General features: G+C 42.5%; 1 protein-coding gene across 4 annotated transcripts in view; it reads left to right on the top strand.

Moving 5' to 3' along the window:
• The window catches only part of BID (BH3 interacting domain death agonist), a 50,834-nt gene extending 43,302 nt beyond the window's left edge, over positions 1 to 7,532 (top strand). For 3 of the 4 annotated variants that reach the window (XM_081310045.1, XM_081310046.1, XM_081310047.1), the window contains 2 exons: positions 2,185 to 2,324; positions 3,575 to 4,594. In XM_081310045.1, the coding sequence (XP_081166171.1) occupies positions 2,185 to 2,324; positions 3,575 to 3,877 (443 nt within the window). In that variant the 3' untranslated portion in view covers positions 3,878 to 4,594. Of the gene's footprint in view, positions 1 to 2,184; positions 2,325 to 3,574; positions 4,595 to 5,084 lie in introns of those variants that run through there. The other variant, XM_081310048.1, reaches the window with a different exon arrangement.
• The last annotated feature ends 12,417 nt before the right edge of the window (positions 7,533 to 19,949 follow it).

Here is a 19,949-nt window from a genome sequence, read left to right on the forward strand (position 1 = left end):
TGGGAAAGCCCAAAGGCTATGAAACACAGAAAATGTTTGGGTTTGGCTAGAACATGACAAAAGTAGAAAGAATTAAAGGGAATTGGAAGCTAGAAGATGACTTAACCACTTAAGTAGAAGTGAGCATTGGGAAGGTCCTGAGTAGAGAAGCAGTGTTGTATCTTGCTGTGGTGAGGGGCTAAGGGTGCGACTCAGTGGTGGACCGGAACACTTGCTTGGTGTGTATATGGCCCTGGATTCCATCCTTAGAAGCCTAATAGGAAAAAGAAAGAAAGAAGACTGAAGGAGGGGCAGATGAAATCCCTAGAGCGCAGAATTTAAGAAGGCTCTCACCCCTGAGGTTGGTAAGCACATTGGACTTCTTACTGCTTCCTTCAGTCCTGCCCAAGTGCTGGCTATGCCCTCCTGTTTCTGAGGAAAATAGACTGAAGGACAATGTTATCAAGATGAGAGCTTAGAGAAAACCCTGACAAGGGTGGCAGCAGCAGATAGGAGTTCTAAGATCAGATCTGACAATGCACTGAGAAAGGGTGCAGTGGGAATAGCAGAGACCTCAGGGTAAGCCAGGTTTCCGTCCTGGATAAATAGGAGCCAGAGGGGAGTTGCAAATACAGGAGAAATACAAGACTTAATGAGAGAGATAACAATAGTTGTCATTTATTGATATCAGAAGCTAGATACAGGATCTGTTCATTCATTTATGCACTTATTTGGTTTTTGGTTTATTTGCTTTGATTTATTTTGCTGTGCTGGGGATTGAAGCTAAGCATACATTCTAACACTGAGCCACACCCCCAGCCCCATGTAGTTGGTTTTGTTATGTTTGCAGGAATTAAACCTAGGGGTGCTTTACCACAGAGCTGCATTCTCAGCCCCTTTTTACTTTTTATTTTGAGACAGGGCTTAGGACCTCGCTAAATTGCTGAGATTGCCCTCCAACTTATGATCCTCCTGCCTCAGCCTCTTGAGTTGTTGGGATTATAGGCATGTGCCATAATGTCCAGCTTCCAGACAGTTGTGTATTGAGCACCTGCTGTGTGCCTGTGTCAGTTTAAGTGCTGAATATTTAACAGTAAACCAAACTGTTTTTCAGAATTATAGGTTTGCTGGGCATGGTATCACATGCCTATAATTTCAGCAACTCACCAGGCTAAGGCAGGAGGATAGTAAATTTGAGGCTAGCTTGGGCAAGTTAGTGAGACCCTGTCTCAAAATAAAATTTAAAAATGGCTGGGAATATAGCGTATTGCTTGCCTAGTATATATGAGGCCCTGGGTTCAATCCTCAGTATTAGACCCCTCCCCCTGCAAAAAAAAAATACAGCTTTTAGGGAGTTTATATTCTGGTTGAGGGGTGTCAAACAAATCATAGAATTATGATTAGGGTAATGTGAAATGTGTCAAGGAAGAAAAAGAAAGAGGAAAAGACTGGGACAGAATAAAGGAGGTGAGGAAGGAGCTGTGTTCTGTTGGGGAGTGGCGTTTAGGCAGAAGGGGCAGCATGTGTGAAGGCCAGGAATACTGTGGAGGGACTAAAGTCAGGTAGCAGAATCTTAGTTGGCCAGGTGGGGCAGATCATATAGGGCCTGGTAAGTGATAGAGAAAACCTGGGGTTTTACTTAATGAGGTAAGATGGGGGAGGGGAGTCAGCTCCACCTCTTCCCTGTAAGGAAGTAGGACATATGCTTCAAATTATCATGGCCAGGAAGTGGTGGAGGGGGGGACGACTCAAACCTGGTCTGACTGTAAATCTTCCTTCCTAAAAGCTTCTAAGATTGACACCTGTTAAGTGTTATACATCAACACTTAACAGGTGATAGCCCTGAAGATTGCTGCCAGGTTCTTCTTTGAGGCCCATGGTGAAGACTGCTAGAGCATGACTGACCCTCTTTGGGGACAGTTCTTGAGTCTGTGTTCAGGGAGAGGCCTGCTTCTGGAGCTGGTCTGCTGTTCACTCAGGCCTTTCCCTGGTCCCACAGCCACAGCCAGTCCAGAAGTCACACAGGGGCTCAAGCTGAGTGGAGCCAATATCAGTGAGAACTGTGAGCGCGTGCTGTGGAGGCAGGAGCTGTCCTTCTTCCAAAGCAGACTCCTTTCCTGTGTCAGGTGGGGTGGAGGAGGATGAGAGTATCTAACGGGGCCATTGTCTGAATCGTCTTTGTCCTTATTGCCCTCTGCCTTTCAGATTCTGAAAGTCAAGAAGAAGTTATACAGAACATTGCCCGGCATCTTGCTCAAGTCGGGGATGAAATGGACCGTAGCATCCAGTCAGAACTGGTGAATGAACTGGTGGCACATTTTATGAATGCTGGATTGTCAGAGGAAGTAAGTGAGAGAATACACTATTGCTACTTCTGAGTAAGATGGGCTTTTATGAGTGTGACTGGAGCCACAGCCTGTTCTGTCTCTCATCAGAAGACCAGTGTCCCCTGAGATAGCTCCACGACTGTCTATCTGGAGCTTTGACAAGAGAATTGGGAATGGAGTTAGAGCATGATTGTCTTTCAGGAGAATTTAGTGGAGATTTAGAAAACCTGAACCTTTATAAGTGAGAGGGATAGAAGACTCAAGAAAGATGAACAAAGTATATCTTTTTTTTTGTTTTTGTTTTTGTTTTTTGTGGAGCTAGGGATAAAACCCAGGGCCTTGTTCATGAGAGACAAGCACTCTACCAATAGACCTATATCCCCAGCCCCAGCAAAATATATCTGACTCTTCCCAAAATAACTTTTTTTTTTTCTGTTTTGGAGAGTAAAGATGCCAACACAGGATTTTCAGTTACTTTCCCAGGTATAACAAAAACAGTGATAGTTTAGCCTTCTCCTCTTCCCAGCTTCATGGCTATGTTTAGTTACACAGATATTGCTGCTCACATAGACCTATGGGGCATCCAAAGATTGGTGCAGGCCACACCCTAAAGCCTTCAAATAAATACTTGTAACTGTAGGAGGTGAGAGGAGAGAAAGTTTAATTCTTTTGACTTCTACCAACTGAGAAGGCTGATAACCTCACTACCTTTTTGGGTGCCCCCTTCCATGACAGCTGGTCTTCAGTCTGGCATTCTCTCCCCATCTGCTGTTCTCCAGCAGCTGTCAAAGAATACAGAAGCATCTGGCTATGCACTGCCTTGGGACACCTCCCACCAAGGGTAATTGTGCATGGAAGTCATTGAGCCTAAGGTCTCTCAAGTCCAGTGGTCTAGTATTTGCCTCTCACCTTTGGTGAGAAGGTTCTGCGTGTCCCTTAAGCTAGGGTGCACAGTAGTAAGATGGGCCTAAGTTGCTGGAGATAGTTATCAGTCTTTTGAGGTTATGAAAGGGGATGGCTTCAGCTCCTTGTGTTCCATTAAATAACATACAGTGTTCAGTAAATGTGTATTCGGTTAATGAGCATTCCCTGCAGGAAGTAGTCTCCTGTTCCCTTTGCATTGCCTCAAAACTAAATTGTCTATCCCTCTCTCTGTCCTGTAGTCTTAGCTATTCCATCAGTACTTCCTTCTGAGATGCCCCTTTGTACTTACCACCAGGGACTGTAAGAGGAAAGACTATTAGTAAACTGTCTTTATCTCTATATAGGACAGAAGCAACTGCCTGGACACCACCCTGAAAGCAGCAATGCAGACTTACCCTAAAGACATGGAGAACGAGAAGACCATGCTGATTATGACCATGCTATTGGCCAAAAAGGTGGCCAATCATACACCATCCTTACTCCATGATGTGTTTCATGCAACAGTCAACTTTATTAACCAGAACCTATTTGCCTACGTGCGGGACTTAGTCAGAAATGTAAGAATCACTGATGCCAGCTCCTTTCCATTTCCTGGAGTCCCCTGGTTTCTGCCTGCTGCCCATACCTTTTTCCTCAAAGAACCCTAGAACCCAGCAGAGCCCTCTGCTATAGGGCCTCTCTCAGCCCTCCTTACTCTGATCTCCCCGATGATGAAAGCGCAAGGAAAGCAGTGACAAGACATGTTGCTGTCGGGAGGGACTTGAAGCCTTCCTCACACCATGGATAGAATCATAGCAGCATGGTGGGCATAAAAGAAAGTGGCCAGAGGGACCTAGGCTGAGCTTCCTCAGTCTGCCCTCAGCTTCACCTTGTCACAAACATAAGTGCAGATTCTCAGAATACATGCTTACAGAGGAGAATGGGGAGAGAAACCAAAAGGAATAGTCAAAAAGGGTCGCGGGGCAGAGACGATGTGCATTTTCCTATACACAGAGAGCATATCTGTCACATAACCAAGACATTAAAAGTCAGTCTTCATGACACTGCCTAAGAAGGGTAAGCAAGGGGTGGGGATGTGGCTCAAGCGGTAGCGCGCTCGCCTGGCATGCGTGCGGCCCGGGTTCGATCCTCAGCACCACATACAAAGATGTTGTGTCCGCCGAAAAGTGAAAAATAAATATTTTAAAAAAAAAAGAAGGGTAAGCAAGACATCCTTGAAGACTGATGCTTCAGTTTCGTAAACCCCAGTGGAAGACAGGTGGATGTATCTTATTTCAAATTTTAAAACATCAGTGTCTGAAGTTTTTCAACATGTCAGAGCATTATTCATGCTTACTTTTTAAATAAAATAGCATCTAACCCTGTGAATAGTTATTGATAGGCCTTAAATGCCTCTGCTGCATGCTATGGTCTTCAGTTATAAAGGCATCTACAAAATAGGGGGTAAAACATGCTGAACTCTTGAAAAGAAAGAAGCCAGAGAAAGTCTCTGAACAGGACTCCCCCCAACCAACAACCATTTTGAGGAATAAGAGGCAAAATGTCAACATTTGTACTGATAGGTACCAAATGGATACAGCTTAAAGGGAACAGTGATCCCTCTGACCTCCTAACATGTCTTAACTGAAGGGATTATGGAGAGGCTTGGATTTACCTCTGAGCCTTTGGAAAGCCTGTGGTTTTGTACTTGCCCTTGTGTAACAGAAGGGAGGGTGCAGGGATATAGGATTAACAGGATCTGGAGGCACTGTACCCCAGCTTCCCTCCTGTTAAGACACTAGTAAATGTCTTAAGTACTAAATCCTGGTTGTGAATTAAACTGGCTATTCTGACTGGTGTTCTTTTCTTGCTTAGGAGATGGACTGAATAGATGACTGCAGAAGCACAACAGGCTAAATTTGACGTTGTGACAGCAGTGTAGCTGCCTCCAGAGAGGAGCCATGGCCACGTAAATAGACATCTTAGAAAAGAGAGGCCCGGAGAAGAGCTCTTTCTCCCTAATTTCAGGATATTTTCAGCTGGTGACCCATTTAGAAATTTCTACATTGATGTATTTTGGACGAAAAAGTCAACTTGCCCACACTTGAGTGGGTCTCATCTGCCATCTCCTACATGTGTACCTTGTGCCTTTATCTCAACAGCTTACAGGTTCCCATTTGAAAATTACATTGAAAAATAAGTTGTAAGGCAGAAGGGAAAACATACTTAGTGATTTTTGATTTTTTCTTAATTGCTGTTTATTAAGGAGAACTGCACATACCCCATACATATTTAAATTTCTGCTAAAAGCAGGGCACATTATGTTTCCAAGAGAGTGATAAATATAATCTGTGTGAAATCCTAGCCAAATGGCCCAGAGGTTCTGGACCAAGGTGCTGTTCCCAGACCATGGCAAACTCTGGCCTCAACACAGATGTTTAGTTTGATTTCCTTGTGGATTTGGTTTTTGTTTGTTTGTTTTTGTTTTTAATACTTTTATCTGTAGATGGACACAATATCTTTATTTTTTTATGTGGTGTGGCAATTTGAACTCAGTGCCTGACACATGCTAGGCAAGCGCTCTACTACTGAGCCACAACCCCAGCCCGATTTCCTTGTGTTTGAGTCAAGAGAATTATTTAAAAGGTGTCATGACAATATGAGGGCCCATGTAAACCACTGTGTCCAAAATCAAGCAGCTAAATATATTTTTCCTTTTTCCAAGAAGTCAAGGCTTTGATAACATTTGGAAGCTCATGGAATGCCAGATGTCCTATTAATAAACTTATCATAATTGTTTTCAGCCCCAACCCCCACTGAGTTCATCCAAGCATGGAATCTGCCTCAGAACAGAACAGGCCTCTAGGCATAAAAGACAAACACTGTTAGATTTATCAGTTATGCAGGTGAAGTGCTTCCCTTCTTGAGAGACAGGGTCCAAATAAATACAGGTAACTCCAACTCACTCAGGTAGAACCTTTCCTTTATGGAAGGAAAAGCTTCAGGTTAGCAGTGGTTCAGAATGGGCCTTTCACACCTGGAAGCCACGGTCTAGGATTTAGTCTGGAAGTGTGGCGATGTGTGTTGGGCCCACATCACTTGTGTCACCTTCAACAGTAAAGTCCTATGTCTGCAAATGTAATGCTTTGGTCTGGATGTGGTGGTGCACACCTGGAATCCCAGCTCTTCTGGAGGGTGAAACAGGAGGATCAGAAGTTCAAGATCAGCCTATGCAACGTAGTGAGACCCTGTCTCAAAATAAATGAATAGGACTGGGATTGCAGCTCATTGGTACAGCACCCCTGGCTTCAATCCCCACAACCTGGAAACAACAACAACAAAAAATGAACAAACAAAACAATGTGATTACTTGGGGGAAGCTCATGGACAAGAGCACAGAGGGACTAATATACAGTTTCTTAACCAGAAACATTTTTTTCTGTTTCTTAAGAGTTTAAATTTGCTTTTGGAAACTACATGAGTTTGAATTCATCAGAAAAGAAAAATCTCCTATTTTGGTCAGCATTCAGCACACACCACCCTAGGGCTGGGTATCCAGTGTGACCAAAAGTTACAAATACGCAAAGCAAACAGATGCTGCCTGCAGTATGAAGGCCACCATGTGAAATAAATCTTTAAGTGACACTATTATTTTGAATGTTTTTGAGTGGGCTTTTTTAAAAATAAAGATTTACATCACAGTAGAAATAGGGTGAATCACACAGATGCCTCCATACACACTCATACATGCAGCAGTCATTACAATTGGGCTCATTAGGGGAGAGATTTTCGTCCAAAAGAAGCCCTTTGAAAAAAATAATCAAATCTAAACTGATGGGAAAGAAATCTGAACAGCAAGTAATTTCAGACTATTTTCTATCACACTGATGATTCACAAAATCTTGACCTTCCACTGTTTCATTTATATTAATATCCTTGGCCACCATTTAATACAGCTCATAAAGGTCTTGGTGTCAGTTTTTTCATTCTGTGTCTGATACGCTTTCTTGAGTATAGAGCAAGGTTAAAAATAGGGCTGGGGATGTGGTTTAGTGGTCAAGTGCCCTTGAGTTCAGAAAAAGAAATGAGGTATTAATGGACACTTTTAATCTGAAGAGAAAAGTAGAAGACCACAACATCAGGGAAAATAGGACTAGGCAAAATCAATTGTTCGTTGCTTGCCAACAGCTCATATGTACAGTACAATTCTCTTACTAGAAATCATGAAGGAGCAGACCCATTACAGACTCAACAGGGAGCATATATTTCAACCCCCTTTTCATGGGGTAGCAAACCAGTAACTAAAAATGTCAAAAAACAGGGCTGGGGTTGTGGTTCAGTGGTAGAGCGCTTGCCTCACACATGTCAGGCACACTGGGTTCAATCCTCAGCACCACATAAAAATAAATTTAAAAAATAAGGATATTGTGTCCATGTATAACTATAAAATATTATTTTAATGTCAAAAACTTGGTTTAAATTGAACATTGTTTCTTCTGGTGGTGTAGAGATCACCCACTGAGGTTAACAATATCACTATAAGAGGTTCCCTCAGAAAAGATGGGAGCAGGGTAAGACTCAGCAGTGGCTACTGTGAGCTTATGACAAGGCCTTGTAAATATCTCTGAGAACAACTCCCATGTGAGCTACAATGAGGCCGCTTTCTGGTTGGGGTCCTGTGGAATAAACATCAACATATGGAGGACCAGGAAACAAGAAAGCCAGGTGGGGGCTAAAGGGAAGATGGGATGTGTTGATATTTAAAGAAAAGGACAGTTGTCGACTCCATGGAGTCCTCTTGATAAAGGAGGTAACTACAACACAGTGTATGAATTCCACTCTTCCCTGATACAGAGTCAGACTCTATTAGCAAGGCAAGAATTGATGTGACATTGTGCTGTGGATTATAGAGGAAGGGTTTACTCTGGGAGGTCATGGGTTAAGATGTGTGTGGTCAGTTCTGGTCGTGACCTCTGAATGGAGGGAGCAAAGCCTACAGGTATTCTCCACCTTGCTGCACATCCACACTACAGGCCTATGGCATCAGCCAGGGAGGAGGAACAGAGGATCAAGGACTAGGGGAAGGGAAAGAGAGAAAAATGTGCCATGATGCCACCTGCACCTGGTTCCCTTAACACTTGAGGATGATTCTGTGTCAGGATGCCTAGCCTTGCTTACAAGCAAAACCACTCAACACATTAACCACGAAAGCAAGAGAAGCCACCAGCACAGTCAGCTCTTCTGCACCCACAAGGCATCTCATTCAGCATCTAAAGCAAAGATCAGCTGCGATTAGAATCCCTGGAAACTACCTTCCTTATTTTTCTGTAGTGGAACATGCTATGTACTTGGAAGAGCCTACACAGTATCTTACAGAAATTAGAAAAAGGCTGTGGTGAGCAGGGCACAGATGGCACTCTGACATTTGCAGCCTCCTGCCCCAGACTGCCCTTGTGCAGTAAGCAACTGGTACAACTGTCAACACTGCTTTGGAGGGTCATACAGTGTTGTTTTTTTTTTGTTGTTGTTTGTTTGTTTGTTTTTGTTTTGTTTTACAAAAACAAAAAACACTGGACTTTAAGTTAGAATAATTCAAATTATTGCTTTGCCCTTCATACAGAAGGTTTTAGGAAAGTTACAGTTTCTGATGAGGTTCCCACAATCAGTAACGTGGGAAGCTAGGTGTATGAATAGGTATCAGAACTGTGACAGTGTGTGAGGGCACTGGAACAAGGGGACAGGTTGCAAAGCTCAACTAATATTTGCAAAAATTACGGCTACCCACACAAACTTTTTTTTTTTTTTTTTTTACTCCTTAGAAAGTGGAGATTCTAATATGGAAAACACACCTCCTGATGCACCCCAGTTTGGAGGTTATAAGTGATGTCAGGTCTTGGTTCTGGCATGGAGTGTTTTGCTGAGACTTCACATGGATACTGTTGGGTGAGGGTTTGTTCATGGGCTGAAAGTTGAACCTCTTAGTGATCAGATGGCCTCTGGCCCTCTGGCTGATGACTACCACCTCAATTTCTGTGAAAGTGAAGTTGTGTGAAAAGACAAATTGAAAGAGAAGGGATGAAGTTTCTTAACCTATAAAACCTTTTATTTCTCTATAATAGCTCTTAAAATGAGAAAAGTCAAATGTCTACATAGCACACCTTTAGGGAAAAGGGCAAGGATCAGGCATTGCTTTATAATATTGAGGGAATTAGCACAAAGACTGAGAAAAATTAATGGCTGTTGTGGTTCAAATGTGTCACTGGGTTCATTGTTTTCTACAGCAAACCCATGAGAGATGTGACAGAAACAGAGGCAAGAGGAGGAATCAGGATGCCTTTGGGTGGGGAATACATGAATCAGGTCAGCAGTGGCATTTCTTTATCTAAAATATTCTCTAATATTTTATTACTATTACTATTCAAAGCCTACCCCAAGGACCCTGTCTGGATCCCAGTGAATTGGATTCCACCATAAGAAATAGGCAAAGGATGCAAAAATGAACTTTATACAGTTTAGTGAAAATGAGGAGAAACCATTACAATGCTTCCCCTGCTGGTCCCACAGAAGCTCTTACAATTTATAGAAACAAGAGCCATGTGATACACACATGAAGTGAGCCTGTGCTGGACAGGCGGGGGCAGAGGTTAATCTGCACTCCCAGATTCCTTGTTGTCCACCAGGCTGCAGGTGGGTACAGACCTCAGCCTCTACTCTCACTATGATCAAATTTGGGATGCAGAAAACATTATCAGGAAGTTGTCCTTAACTTCAGTCTGGTTCATACTAATCGTAAGAGTCCTCCTAAGGCACAAGGTGATTACTGATTCCTGTGGGCTTGGAATTAGCATATTAGAACAGAGAGGTAATTTGGCATTCTTTAATTCCAGTATTTTTCTCAGGAAACCTTCCCCTGGCTTTTGGTTAACTGATCAGAAATCATGAACAGCACAGTTAAGAGCTCTACACAGAGCATGCACAAGGCCCTGGGTTCAATCCCCAGTACGGGGGGCGGTGAGGGGGGATGGAGTTCTGCAAAAGGTTGAGGACATAGCACAGTGGGACAGCATTTGTCCAGTGTGCTCAGGACCTGGGTTCTATCCCCTGCACTGGGGTAGTAAAAAAAAAAAAAAAAAGTTTTACAAAACTAACAAAAACTTTTCCTCTATAGTTCACAAAGAACAAGGGATGAGGGCTGGGGATGTGGCTCAAGCGGTAGCACGCTCGCCTGGCATGCGTGCGGCCCGGGTTCGATCCTCAGCACCACATACCAACAAAGATGTTGTGTCCGCCGAGAACTAAAAAATAAATATTAAAAATTCTCTCATTCTCTCTTACTCACTCTCTCTCTCTCTCTCTCTCTCTCTCCTCTCTCACTCTCTCTTTAAAAAAAAAAAAAAAAAAGAATGGAGCTTGCCCCAGCTGCTGCTTCCAAAAAAAAAAAAAAAAAAAGAACAAGGGATGACAAACAGGGTAATACATTTAATTCTGACATTTGTGTCCCCTAAATAAGTTGGATGTAGGGGCTGGGGTTATGGGTCAGTGGTAGAGCACTTGCCTCACATGTGTGAGGCACTGGGTTCGATCCTCAGCACCAAGTAAAAGAAATAAATAAAGGTATTGCTTCCATCTACAATTAAAAAAAATCTTTTAAAAAGTTGAATGTAGGGGCTGGGGATATGGCTCAAGCGGTAGCGCGCTTGCCTGGCATGCGTGCGGCCCGGGTTCGATCCTCACCACCACATACAAACAAAGATGTTGTGTCCGACGAAAACTAACTAACTAAATAAATAAATAAATAGATATTAAAAAACAAAACAAAAAAAAAAGTTGAATGTATTCTGAATTTTCCTTTAGCTTGGACCTGGATATCATCTAAGACAAGGGACAAGAAGAAGTGGCTTCTACAATCAGCACCCCAAAAAGAGGAAGGGGATTTGAGAAATAAATTTGTTTAAAACAAAGTAGCAAAAAACAGGGACTGTGGTAAGAAACAGTCCTCATTAGGCTATTCATGCAGCTGCTAGAGGAGGAGGATCAGAAATTAAGAAAAGAATAGGGACACTGACATCCTATTACTCAGCAAATAGCAAAGATGCCATCTAGAGAAGTCAATGGAAAACGTATTTATCATTATCCAGAAAATTCACTTGGCCTAACTACTTTATTTTTTTTTTTTAAAGAGAGAGGAAAGGGGGAGAGAGAGAGAGAATTTTTAATATTTATTTTTTAGTTCTCAGCGGACACAACATCTTTGTTGGTATGTGGTGCTGAGGATCGAACCCGGGCCGCATGCATGCCAGGCAAGCGCGCTACCGCTTGAGCCACATCCCCAGCCCTGGCCTAACTACTTTAGACCAGTGTTCAATAGCTGGGCAAATAAAGCAGCAAGTAGCCAATTAACATCACACTTCTTCCTTATTCTTGCCTTGTGGAGAACGTAGGCCCAAATATCCTAAGAAATTATTTCAGGGGGCTGGGGAGTAGCTGAGTGGTAGAGATCTTGCCTGGCATGTACAAAGTCCTGCATCCTATCCTAGTGCCCAATAATCAAACACATAGTAATTTTAAAATAGTGGGAAGGAAACTCAAAATCTTATGTTGTCTTCAGCAGGGAATGGTGGCTTTCACCCACAGGCCCAGCTCTCAGGAGGCCGAGGGAAGCACATCACTTGATCCAGAATAATAGCGCCAGCCTGGGCAACATAGAATGAATCTAGAAAATTAGACAAAAGTAAAAAGCTTTAAAATTCTGTCTTTTAAAAAACCTAAATAGGGGCTGGGGATGTGGCTCAAGCGGTAGCGCGCTCGCCTGGCATGCGTGCAGCCCGGGTTCGATCCTCAGCACCACATACAAACAAAGACGTTGTGTCCACCAATAACTAAAAAAATAAATATTAAAAATTCTCTCTCTCTCTCTCTCTTTAAAAATAAATAAATAAATAAATAAAAAACCTAAATAGAGCAGTTAAAAATATAAGCAATAACCAAACAGCTTTTGTGTTTGTATGCTACTGAGGAAGAAACCCAAGGCCTCGGACATTACGTCAAATGTTCTGCCCCCTCGCATCCCCAGCTAATCCTCAGCCCCTATTTTATTTTATTTTATTTTTTTAATTTTATGACAGAATCTGGCTACATTGTTCAGGGTTGTCTCAAGCACTCCATCCTCCTATCTGAGCCTCCTATTTTCTCATTCTAATGCCAGTAAAAACAGCATCGGAAAGATATGCTCCATATTTTTAGCTCTGAGAAGCTAATTACACTTAAGATGTGTGTTCCTAATTCAATGAACATCGCACCTCAATCAATTGTTCCCTTCTTTTGCCTTCTCTTTGCACTTTGAACACACCTCTATCACTGTATGCAACATGATGCACAACTATTTGCATTTAGTCTCTTCAACTAGGACTGAGCTTAAAAGGACCTATATTTTATTCAATGTTTGTATACTCAGCATCAAGCATGGTGCCTAGCATAGCAGGTGCAATCAATGAAGGCTTATGTATACTAAAATTAATCCCTGATGGGCTTAAAGAGCATTACACATTTCATTCATTAACCTTCAGAAAATCCTTATAAATCAGGCAGATACTACTAGTGGTTTAATTAGCAAATTAGAGCTTATTTATAGATGATCCAAAGAATATGTAGGAAAGTGATTTCTCTAAGGCCATGTTGTTAGGCAAAAACAAACATTAGGTCCTGGGGTTGTAGCTCAGTGGTGGAGCTTTTGCCTAGTCCATGTGAAGCACTGGGTTCAATCTTTAGCACCACATAAAATAAATAAGGGAATTGTATCCAATACAACTAAAAAATAAAATAAAAATTAGTGGGTCATTCTGATTCTTTCTGAAGAGAAAGAACATGAGTTATGCTGAGTGGGGTGGTGCGTACCTGTCTATAGTCCCAGCTACTCAGTTGGATGAGGCTGGAGGATTGCTTGAGCCCAGGAATTCAAGACCAGCCTGAGCAATAGAGGGACACTCTGTCAAAAAATAAAAAAATAAAATGAGTTGGTGCTATCTATGATTCCTGCTCTATAAATCAGAACTCCACTTTTGATGATCCACACCGATGCTTAAAAGACACGCAGAACTAAGACCCACCCTCATTGGACAGGAAAAAAATCAGTAATTATGATTGAGATTTTAAAATATAAAAAAAATTTGATCTGGGGCTGGGGATGTGGCTCAAGCGGTAGCACGCTCACCTGGCATGCGTGAGGCCCGGGTTCAATCCTCAGCACCACATACCAACAAAGATGTTGTGTCCGCGGAGAACTAAATAAATAAATATTGAAAAAAAATTTGATCTATATCACCAAGTCCAAGTTTGATGGATAATGTTCATGGTTGAAATAATTAGAACAAAATCATGTTTTGCTGTTGGGGACCGCAAATCGAGTCAAGATGGCGCCTGGCAGTTTGCCAGGAGGAGTGGTTTGTGAGGCAAGGCCACTGAGCCATTAAGATGATGGGGATTCCTTATTGGCTGATTGCTGTATCTAGATGATGCTAATTGAGTCAAGCTGTGTGTAATCAGTTAGGTATATATACCTCTGCTGTTCAGCAATAAGGTGGCTCCTGCTTGGGTGCCCACTACCTTGAGTTCCCGCTCAGTTCCCGCTGAGTTTCCCCGCAATAAAGCAGTTCCCGCTTCAACTTTCAAGTTGCTTGTCACCTCCCGGTTATTTTGCCCAGCCAGACTCCGGCATTTTGCTTTTTTTAATCTTATTTTTCACTTTTTTTGGGGGGTGTACTGGGGCACTAGACCACTGAGCCACATCCCCAGCCCTAGTTTGTATTTTATTTAGAGACAGGATTTCATTGAGTTGCTTAGTGCCTCACCTTTACTGTGGATGGCTTTGATCTTGTGATACTTCCATCTCAGCCTCCTGAACCACAGGGATTACAGGCGTGCACCACCACACCTGCTCATTTTTCACTTTTTATTTGATGTTTCCATAAAGATTCTTACATCAATTATCTCAAATGCGACTATTATAGTTTGGATATGAGGTGTCTCCCCAGAGCTCCTGTGTTAATGCAGAAATGTTGAGGTAAAATGATTATGAGAGTTGTAACCTAATTGACCCATCCTAGTTTGAATGGACTGACTGGGTGGTAACTGTAAAAAGGTGGAGCATGGATGGAGGAGGTGGGTCACTGGAGGCATACCCTGGAAGAGTTATTCTTTCTGTGATTCCTTTCTCTCTTACTTTCTTGTTCTGCTTCCTGACTCTACCAGCAGCTTTCCTCTGATGGGTCCTTCTGCCATGATGTCCAACCTCATTTGGAGTCCACAGCAATGGAGTCAGCCATCCATCAACTGAGCCCTTGGAAATTGAGAGCCCCAAGCAAATTTTCTGCCTCCAAGTCATTTTTTGTTGGGTGTTTTGGTCATAGTGACAATAAAACTAACACAGAGACCATGCAAAGCAATTCAGTGTATACGGACACTTCAGTGTACTCCCCTTCAGTTTTGGTGTTTCATAAAACAACCTGATTAACTGAAAACTGGCTGGTACCTGCTTGGCTGGAGAACGCCATCTATTTAGAAAAAAACAACATGCAGGGCAGTTTCTACTTTAAAAGTCAACTCATAATAACTATATTTTCTGCTTATTTAGGAGGCACAGCTACAGGGCTCCACTTCTGAGAAAATGAGGCAGCATGAAGGTCCCCCTTCAAACCCTGATTCTTTCAATAAAGTCAGAAAGATGTCAGACATACAGATCAGAATAACAAGCTTGAGTTTATTAGAAGGGATAGGAAAGGGAAAAAAAGGAACAATCTCAAGTGGGAGAGTGGGGCAGCATGTCTCTCCTGTACCTGCTTTATTAGGGGTCCCAGGGAAGTTTCCAGAGAGTCCCACCTAGATACACCTCTTTTTTTTTAACATTCATTTTTTTAGTTGTAGTTTATTTATTTATTTATATGTGGCGCTGAAGATGGAACCCAGCGTCTCACACATGCTAGGCGAGCGCTGTACCGCTGAGCCACAACCCCAGCCCCACCTCTTGATTTTTGACTGATAGCAGGATGACATCAGACTTTCAAGTCCCCACTGCCATGACAACTCTAGTTCATTTTGGCTCATGCTGACCAGTTCTAATTGGAACATGCTGTTAGGGATTTTATGGTTGGGGAATTATCTTTCTCTCTCTTGAGTTCTGGGATCTGGTAAGGGTCACAAAATCTCCCCCTTTAAGGTAATTTGTGTTCCTCTTACCAGAATTAGTTTGGGCCTGCATTGCAGATAACAGGTGGTTTGCTGAGGACTGTATCAAATATATCCTATCCACTTAAGCCAGGCACAGCTAGAGGTAAATTGATTTTCAAAGGTGACAGCATGTGGCTGTCAGCACAGATGGCCCATTTTATGGAATGATTCCCTTTACCTCATGTTCCCAGTGCTCAACAACTATTGTCCCCTATCAGATTCAACTATTTAGCCTGAAAATGTGGGCTTTCTCTTAAGAGCTGTCAATCTCCTTAGAAGTTTTCCTGAACTGGCTTCTAGAAGAATAGTGAAGAATGCTTCCTGTGAAATTTAAAAGTGAAAACTGTAAAGTACTCCTTTGGATTAAATGACACTGAAGAAAACCCTGACCCAAGTGACAGTACTGAAACCAACTATTTCTGATCAATGAAAATTACTCAACAGTACCTACAGACTATTAAGAATGGTTGACACAAATTCTATAAATTTAAATTTTTAAGTGTCAAATACATAGCCCAAGAGTTTATAAACTAAATTCATGCATTATTTCTTCTAAGAATAGCTTGTACAAGGTAGCCCCCTCCAAGTACTTGGTGACAATTTTTCAGGTGGAAGAAGTCTTGTATACAAAAACTAATCCAGTTTCTTTGTGGGATTAAGCACATAATTTAAAGAAATTTCAGAGTACAGGAAAAAAAAAACTTTAGTTCATTGGTGATTGTCAATTTGTGGGATTTAAAACGTTTCATTTTTTTGGAGTTGTAGCTCAGTGGTAGAGCGCTTGCTTCACATGTGCAAGGCACTTTGATTCTCAGCACCACATATAAACAAGTAAACAAAAGTCCATCAACAACTAAAACGTTTCATTTTTTTAAAAGCACCCAAATACATATCCTCTGAAAAAAAAAGTATGAAAATTCTGGAATGATCACGTTTGATTACACTACATAATGAAATGTCATTGATTAGAGAAGTTTTCCTACTTATTCTGTTGAAAGCATTCATTTGTGCACTAATGTTTATATTTAGTTCAGTGGCATTTACTGTAGATCTAATTTTCAAACCTGCATCCATCTTCCTGAAGTGTAAGCATTCAATTTTATTTTTTAAAGGTTAAAAAATTAAAGAGCAAATTTGTTGTTGTTTTTGTTTTGGGGTACCAGGAATTGAATTTAGGGGCGCTTAACCACTAAGCCACATCCCCAGCCCTATTTTGTCTCACTGAGTTGCTCAGCGCCTAGAGCAAATTTTTTTTTTGTTCTTTTTAAAGTTGTAGATGGACACAATACCTTTATTTTATTTATTTTTATGTGGTGGCGAGGATCGAACCTAGTGCCTCACGCAGGCTAGGCAAGCACTCTACCACTGAGCAGCCCCAGCCCTAGAGCAAATGTTTTTACTATCCTTTTTCCTACTTTATACTTACCAGTTACAGTGTTAACAAAGGGCTAACGTCTACGAAAAAGTGATCCCTTTACGTGGGGCTTTTCCAACCCTGCTTAATCAGAGGCTCTTCTCCTTCCCGCTCCTTTTTTTTCTTTTTCTTTTTAACAAGGTTGGTGTTATCTGGACCTTTATTTATTATTTATTTATTTATTATTTTTTATTTATTTATTTATTTATTTATTTATTTATTTATATTTGCAGTGCTGAGAAATCGAACCCAGTGCCTCAAACACGCTAGGCAAGCGGTCTACCACTGAGCCCCAGCCCCCCTTTCCCGCTCATTTGTGACCTCGCGGACCAGGTACTTGGAGATGTCCTGAGATGGGAAGCCTGATTTTAAGTGGGTCTAAGGACAAGTGTGAGACTTAACAAGGGTTAGCTCGGGCAGCGGAGGGGGAGGGGCTCCTGGCGCCTCACCTACAGCTCCGCCCCTCCCCTCCCCAGCGACAGGAGGGAGGCGTGAGCTGCAGCCGCTGCAGCAGACTCCCGCTCGCTCGCGGGCGCTGTCGGGGCCTTCGCGGCTGCTGCAGCGTAACTACCACCAACGCGCCTGCGCGGGCACCACGCGCCAGTGACGGCGCCGCGCCGCGCCCCTCTCCCTGCGCGCCGCCCAGACCCGCCCCCAGAGCCGACAGCGGTTCCACCGGCTTCTTCAGAGTCGGTTATCAGAATCCAAAGACAGCCACCGCGGTGGGAAATACTCGGTATTGTCACTCGAGTCGCGGCTTCAGTGGGCACCCTTTGTTCAAGGAGCGTTGGATTTTCCTCTCGCCCTTGGCTTTGGGAAATGTGTCCCGGAAAGGCAGGGTTCTGATCTGAGGTACTGGGGCTGTCCACGCGGGCATCACAGAGGCCCCTCGCCACTGTAGGTCGTTTTCCTTTCAGAATATACCAGGCGAGCGTGGGCCGAAATTAATGTCCGCATACAGCCTCTGAGCTGTGCCAAGTGCTGGACTAGATACCTGTTTTATTTAGCCCTTACAGCACGGAATCTACCGGGCAACCGGTGCCTTGTTGCAGGTAATAACCCAACTTTCGCGAGAGTTACAGTCGGTTATCGGAGTCATACAAAGAGGGTAACAGCAGCCCTCAATTTTAGGATATAGATAAACTTCGTCTCTAAACCGAGAAAGAGTGGTTTGAATTGTATTTCTTCCCTGCCTCCCGGTGTTTATTAATTTAAAATGCTTTTGAAATGAAAAATCATTTTACTCACATTTACTTCCCACCACCACAATTAAACAGTTTTCCTTTTCCCCTCTTTAGTATTCACATTTATTCATTCGCCAAATTCTACTGTTTCATCTTGCCTGGGTTCTCTGATTTTTCCCTCCTGGATCATTGAAGCTTTTGGGTCTGCTTTACAGTCTCTCCTTTCAATATTTCCAACATGAGAACCAATTCTTAGAGAATGCTCTGCCCAACAAGGTGACTATATACCTGCCATGAGACAAGTACCCTGAAACAGATATCTAGGTATGGGCTATTTTTCAAGATCTTTCTCATCTCAGCCTTAAAGTCTAATGGAATTTCCCATGCTAGGTTCTGGGACTTGCTGGGGACCTGTCCCTCCTTCTTCCTTACAATTTCTTACTTTTGAAATGAAAGTATCTGTACTGTGCATGTCCCACGATTGTATACCTCACACTGATGTCATTCATATAGCTGAATCTTATACATGCAGTGTCATGGTTTAAAAATGAAAGAAAAAGCCAGGCTCTGAGGCAACGCCTGTAATCCCAGCTGCTGGGGAGGCTGTGGCAGGAGGAAAAGCCAGGCACAGCAGTAGCAACAGGCTCTAAGCAACTCAGTGAGACCCTGTCTCTAAATAAAGTTAAAAAATAGGGCTGGGGATGTGGCTCAGTGGTTGAGTGCCTCTGAGTTCAATCCCCATACCAAAAAAAAAAAAAAAAAAAAAAAGTAAAACTGAATTTATACATGGTAAAATGCTAAAGAAAATGAAGGATATTATTACCATAAAATCAGGATGAATATGGAAGTGCTAGCTACTAGAGAGGTGGGGCAGGAAACACTTTTGAGCCCAGGAGTTGCTGACCAGGCTGGACAACATAGTAAGACCACATCTCAGATCACTTAATGAATCAGTCCAGAGTCCGTGTAGATTCCGTGCTTCACTAGGCAGCTTGGGCAGGGGTTCACTTAATGAATCAGTCCAGAGTCCCGGTAGATTCCGTGCTTCACTAGGCAGCTTGGGCAGGGGTTCACGGTCAACGTCAACTTGTATTTCTTGACCTAGGTGATGGTTACATGAGCTGTAATTTCACAATTTGTTAAATTGTACTTACATGTTTTTCTTCCTTTCTACTTTCATCCTTCTACCCACCCCCACCCCAGTGCTAGTTATGGAACCCAGGACCTTGCCCATACTAGGCAAGCACTCTCCCATGGAGCTACACTCCCAACCCCTTATGCAATTTCTTTTTTCCCTATGTCTTTCCCTTCCTTTTTAGTACTGGAGATTGAACCCCAGAACATTACTGCTGAGCTACATTTTATTTTTCTTTTGAGACAGGTTCTTGCTAAGTTTCCCAGGTTGGTATGAAACTTACAATCCTCTTGTCTCAGCCTCTCTGGTAGCTGGTATTACAGTGTGTGCTCCTATGCCTGGCTTCCTGTGTACATTTCTTTTTTTTTTTTTTTTTTTTAAAGAGAGAGTAAGAGAGGAGAGAGAGTGAGAGAGAGAGAATTTTTAATATTTATTTTTTAGTTCTCGGCGGACACAACATCTTTGTTGGTATGTGGTGCTGAGGATCGAACCCGGGCCGCACGCATGCCAGGCGAGCGTGCTACCGCTTGAGCCACATCCCCAGCCCCTGTGTACATTTCTTTAGGTCTATTATATTTCACAATGAAAATGTTCTTAAATAAATAGAAATTAAATACTTAATTTGAAACAAGCATGGGAGTAAATACATCTCATGCACATAGAAGTCAATTGTAATCCATCATGTTTAACTATAGCACAGAGAAAAATAAGAAAGTATATGTAGCCAAATAAATGTGACAGTGTCCATGTGTTCAAAGTATCTAATGGCTATTTTTATTAATGTC

Source organism: Spermophilus citellus, assembly GCF_964194105.1.
Source record: "Spermophilus citellus genome assembly, chromosome: 10".
Taxonomy (NCBI): Eukaryota; Metazoa; Chordata; class Mammalia; order Rodentia; family Sciuridae; genus Spermophilus; species Spermophilus citellus.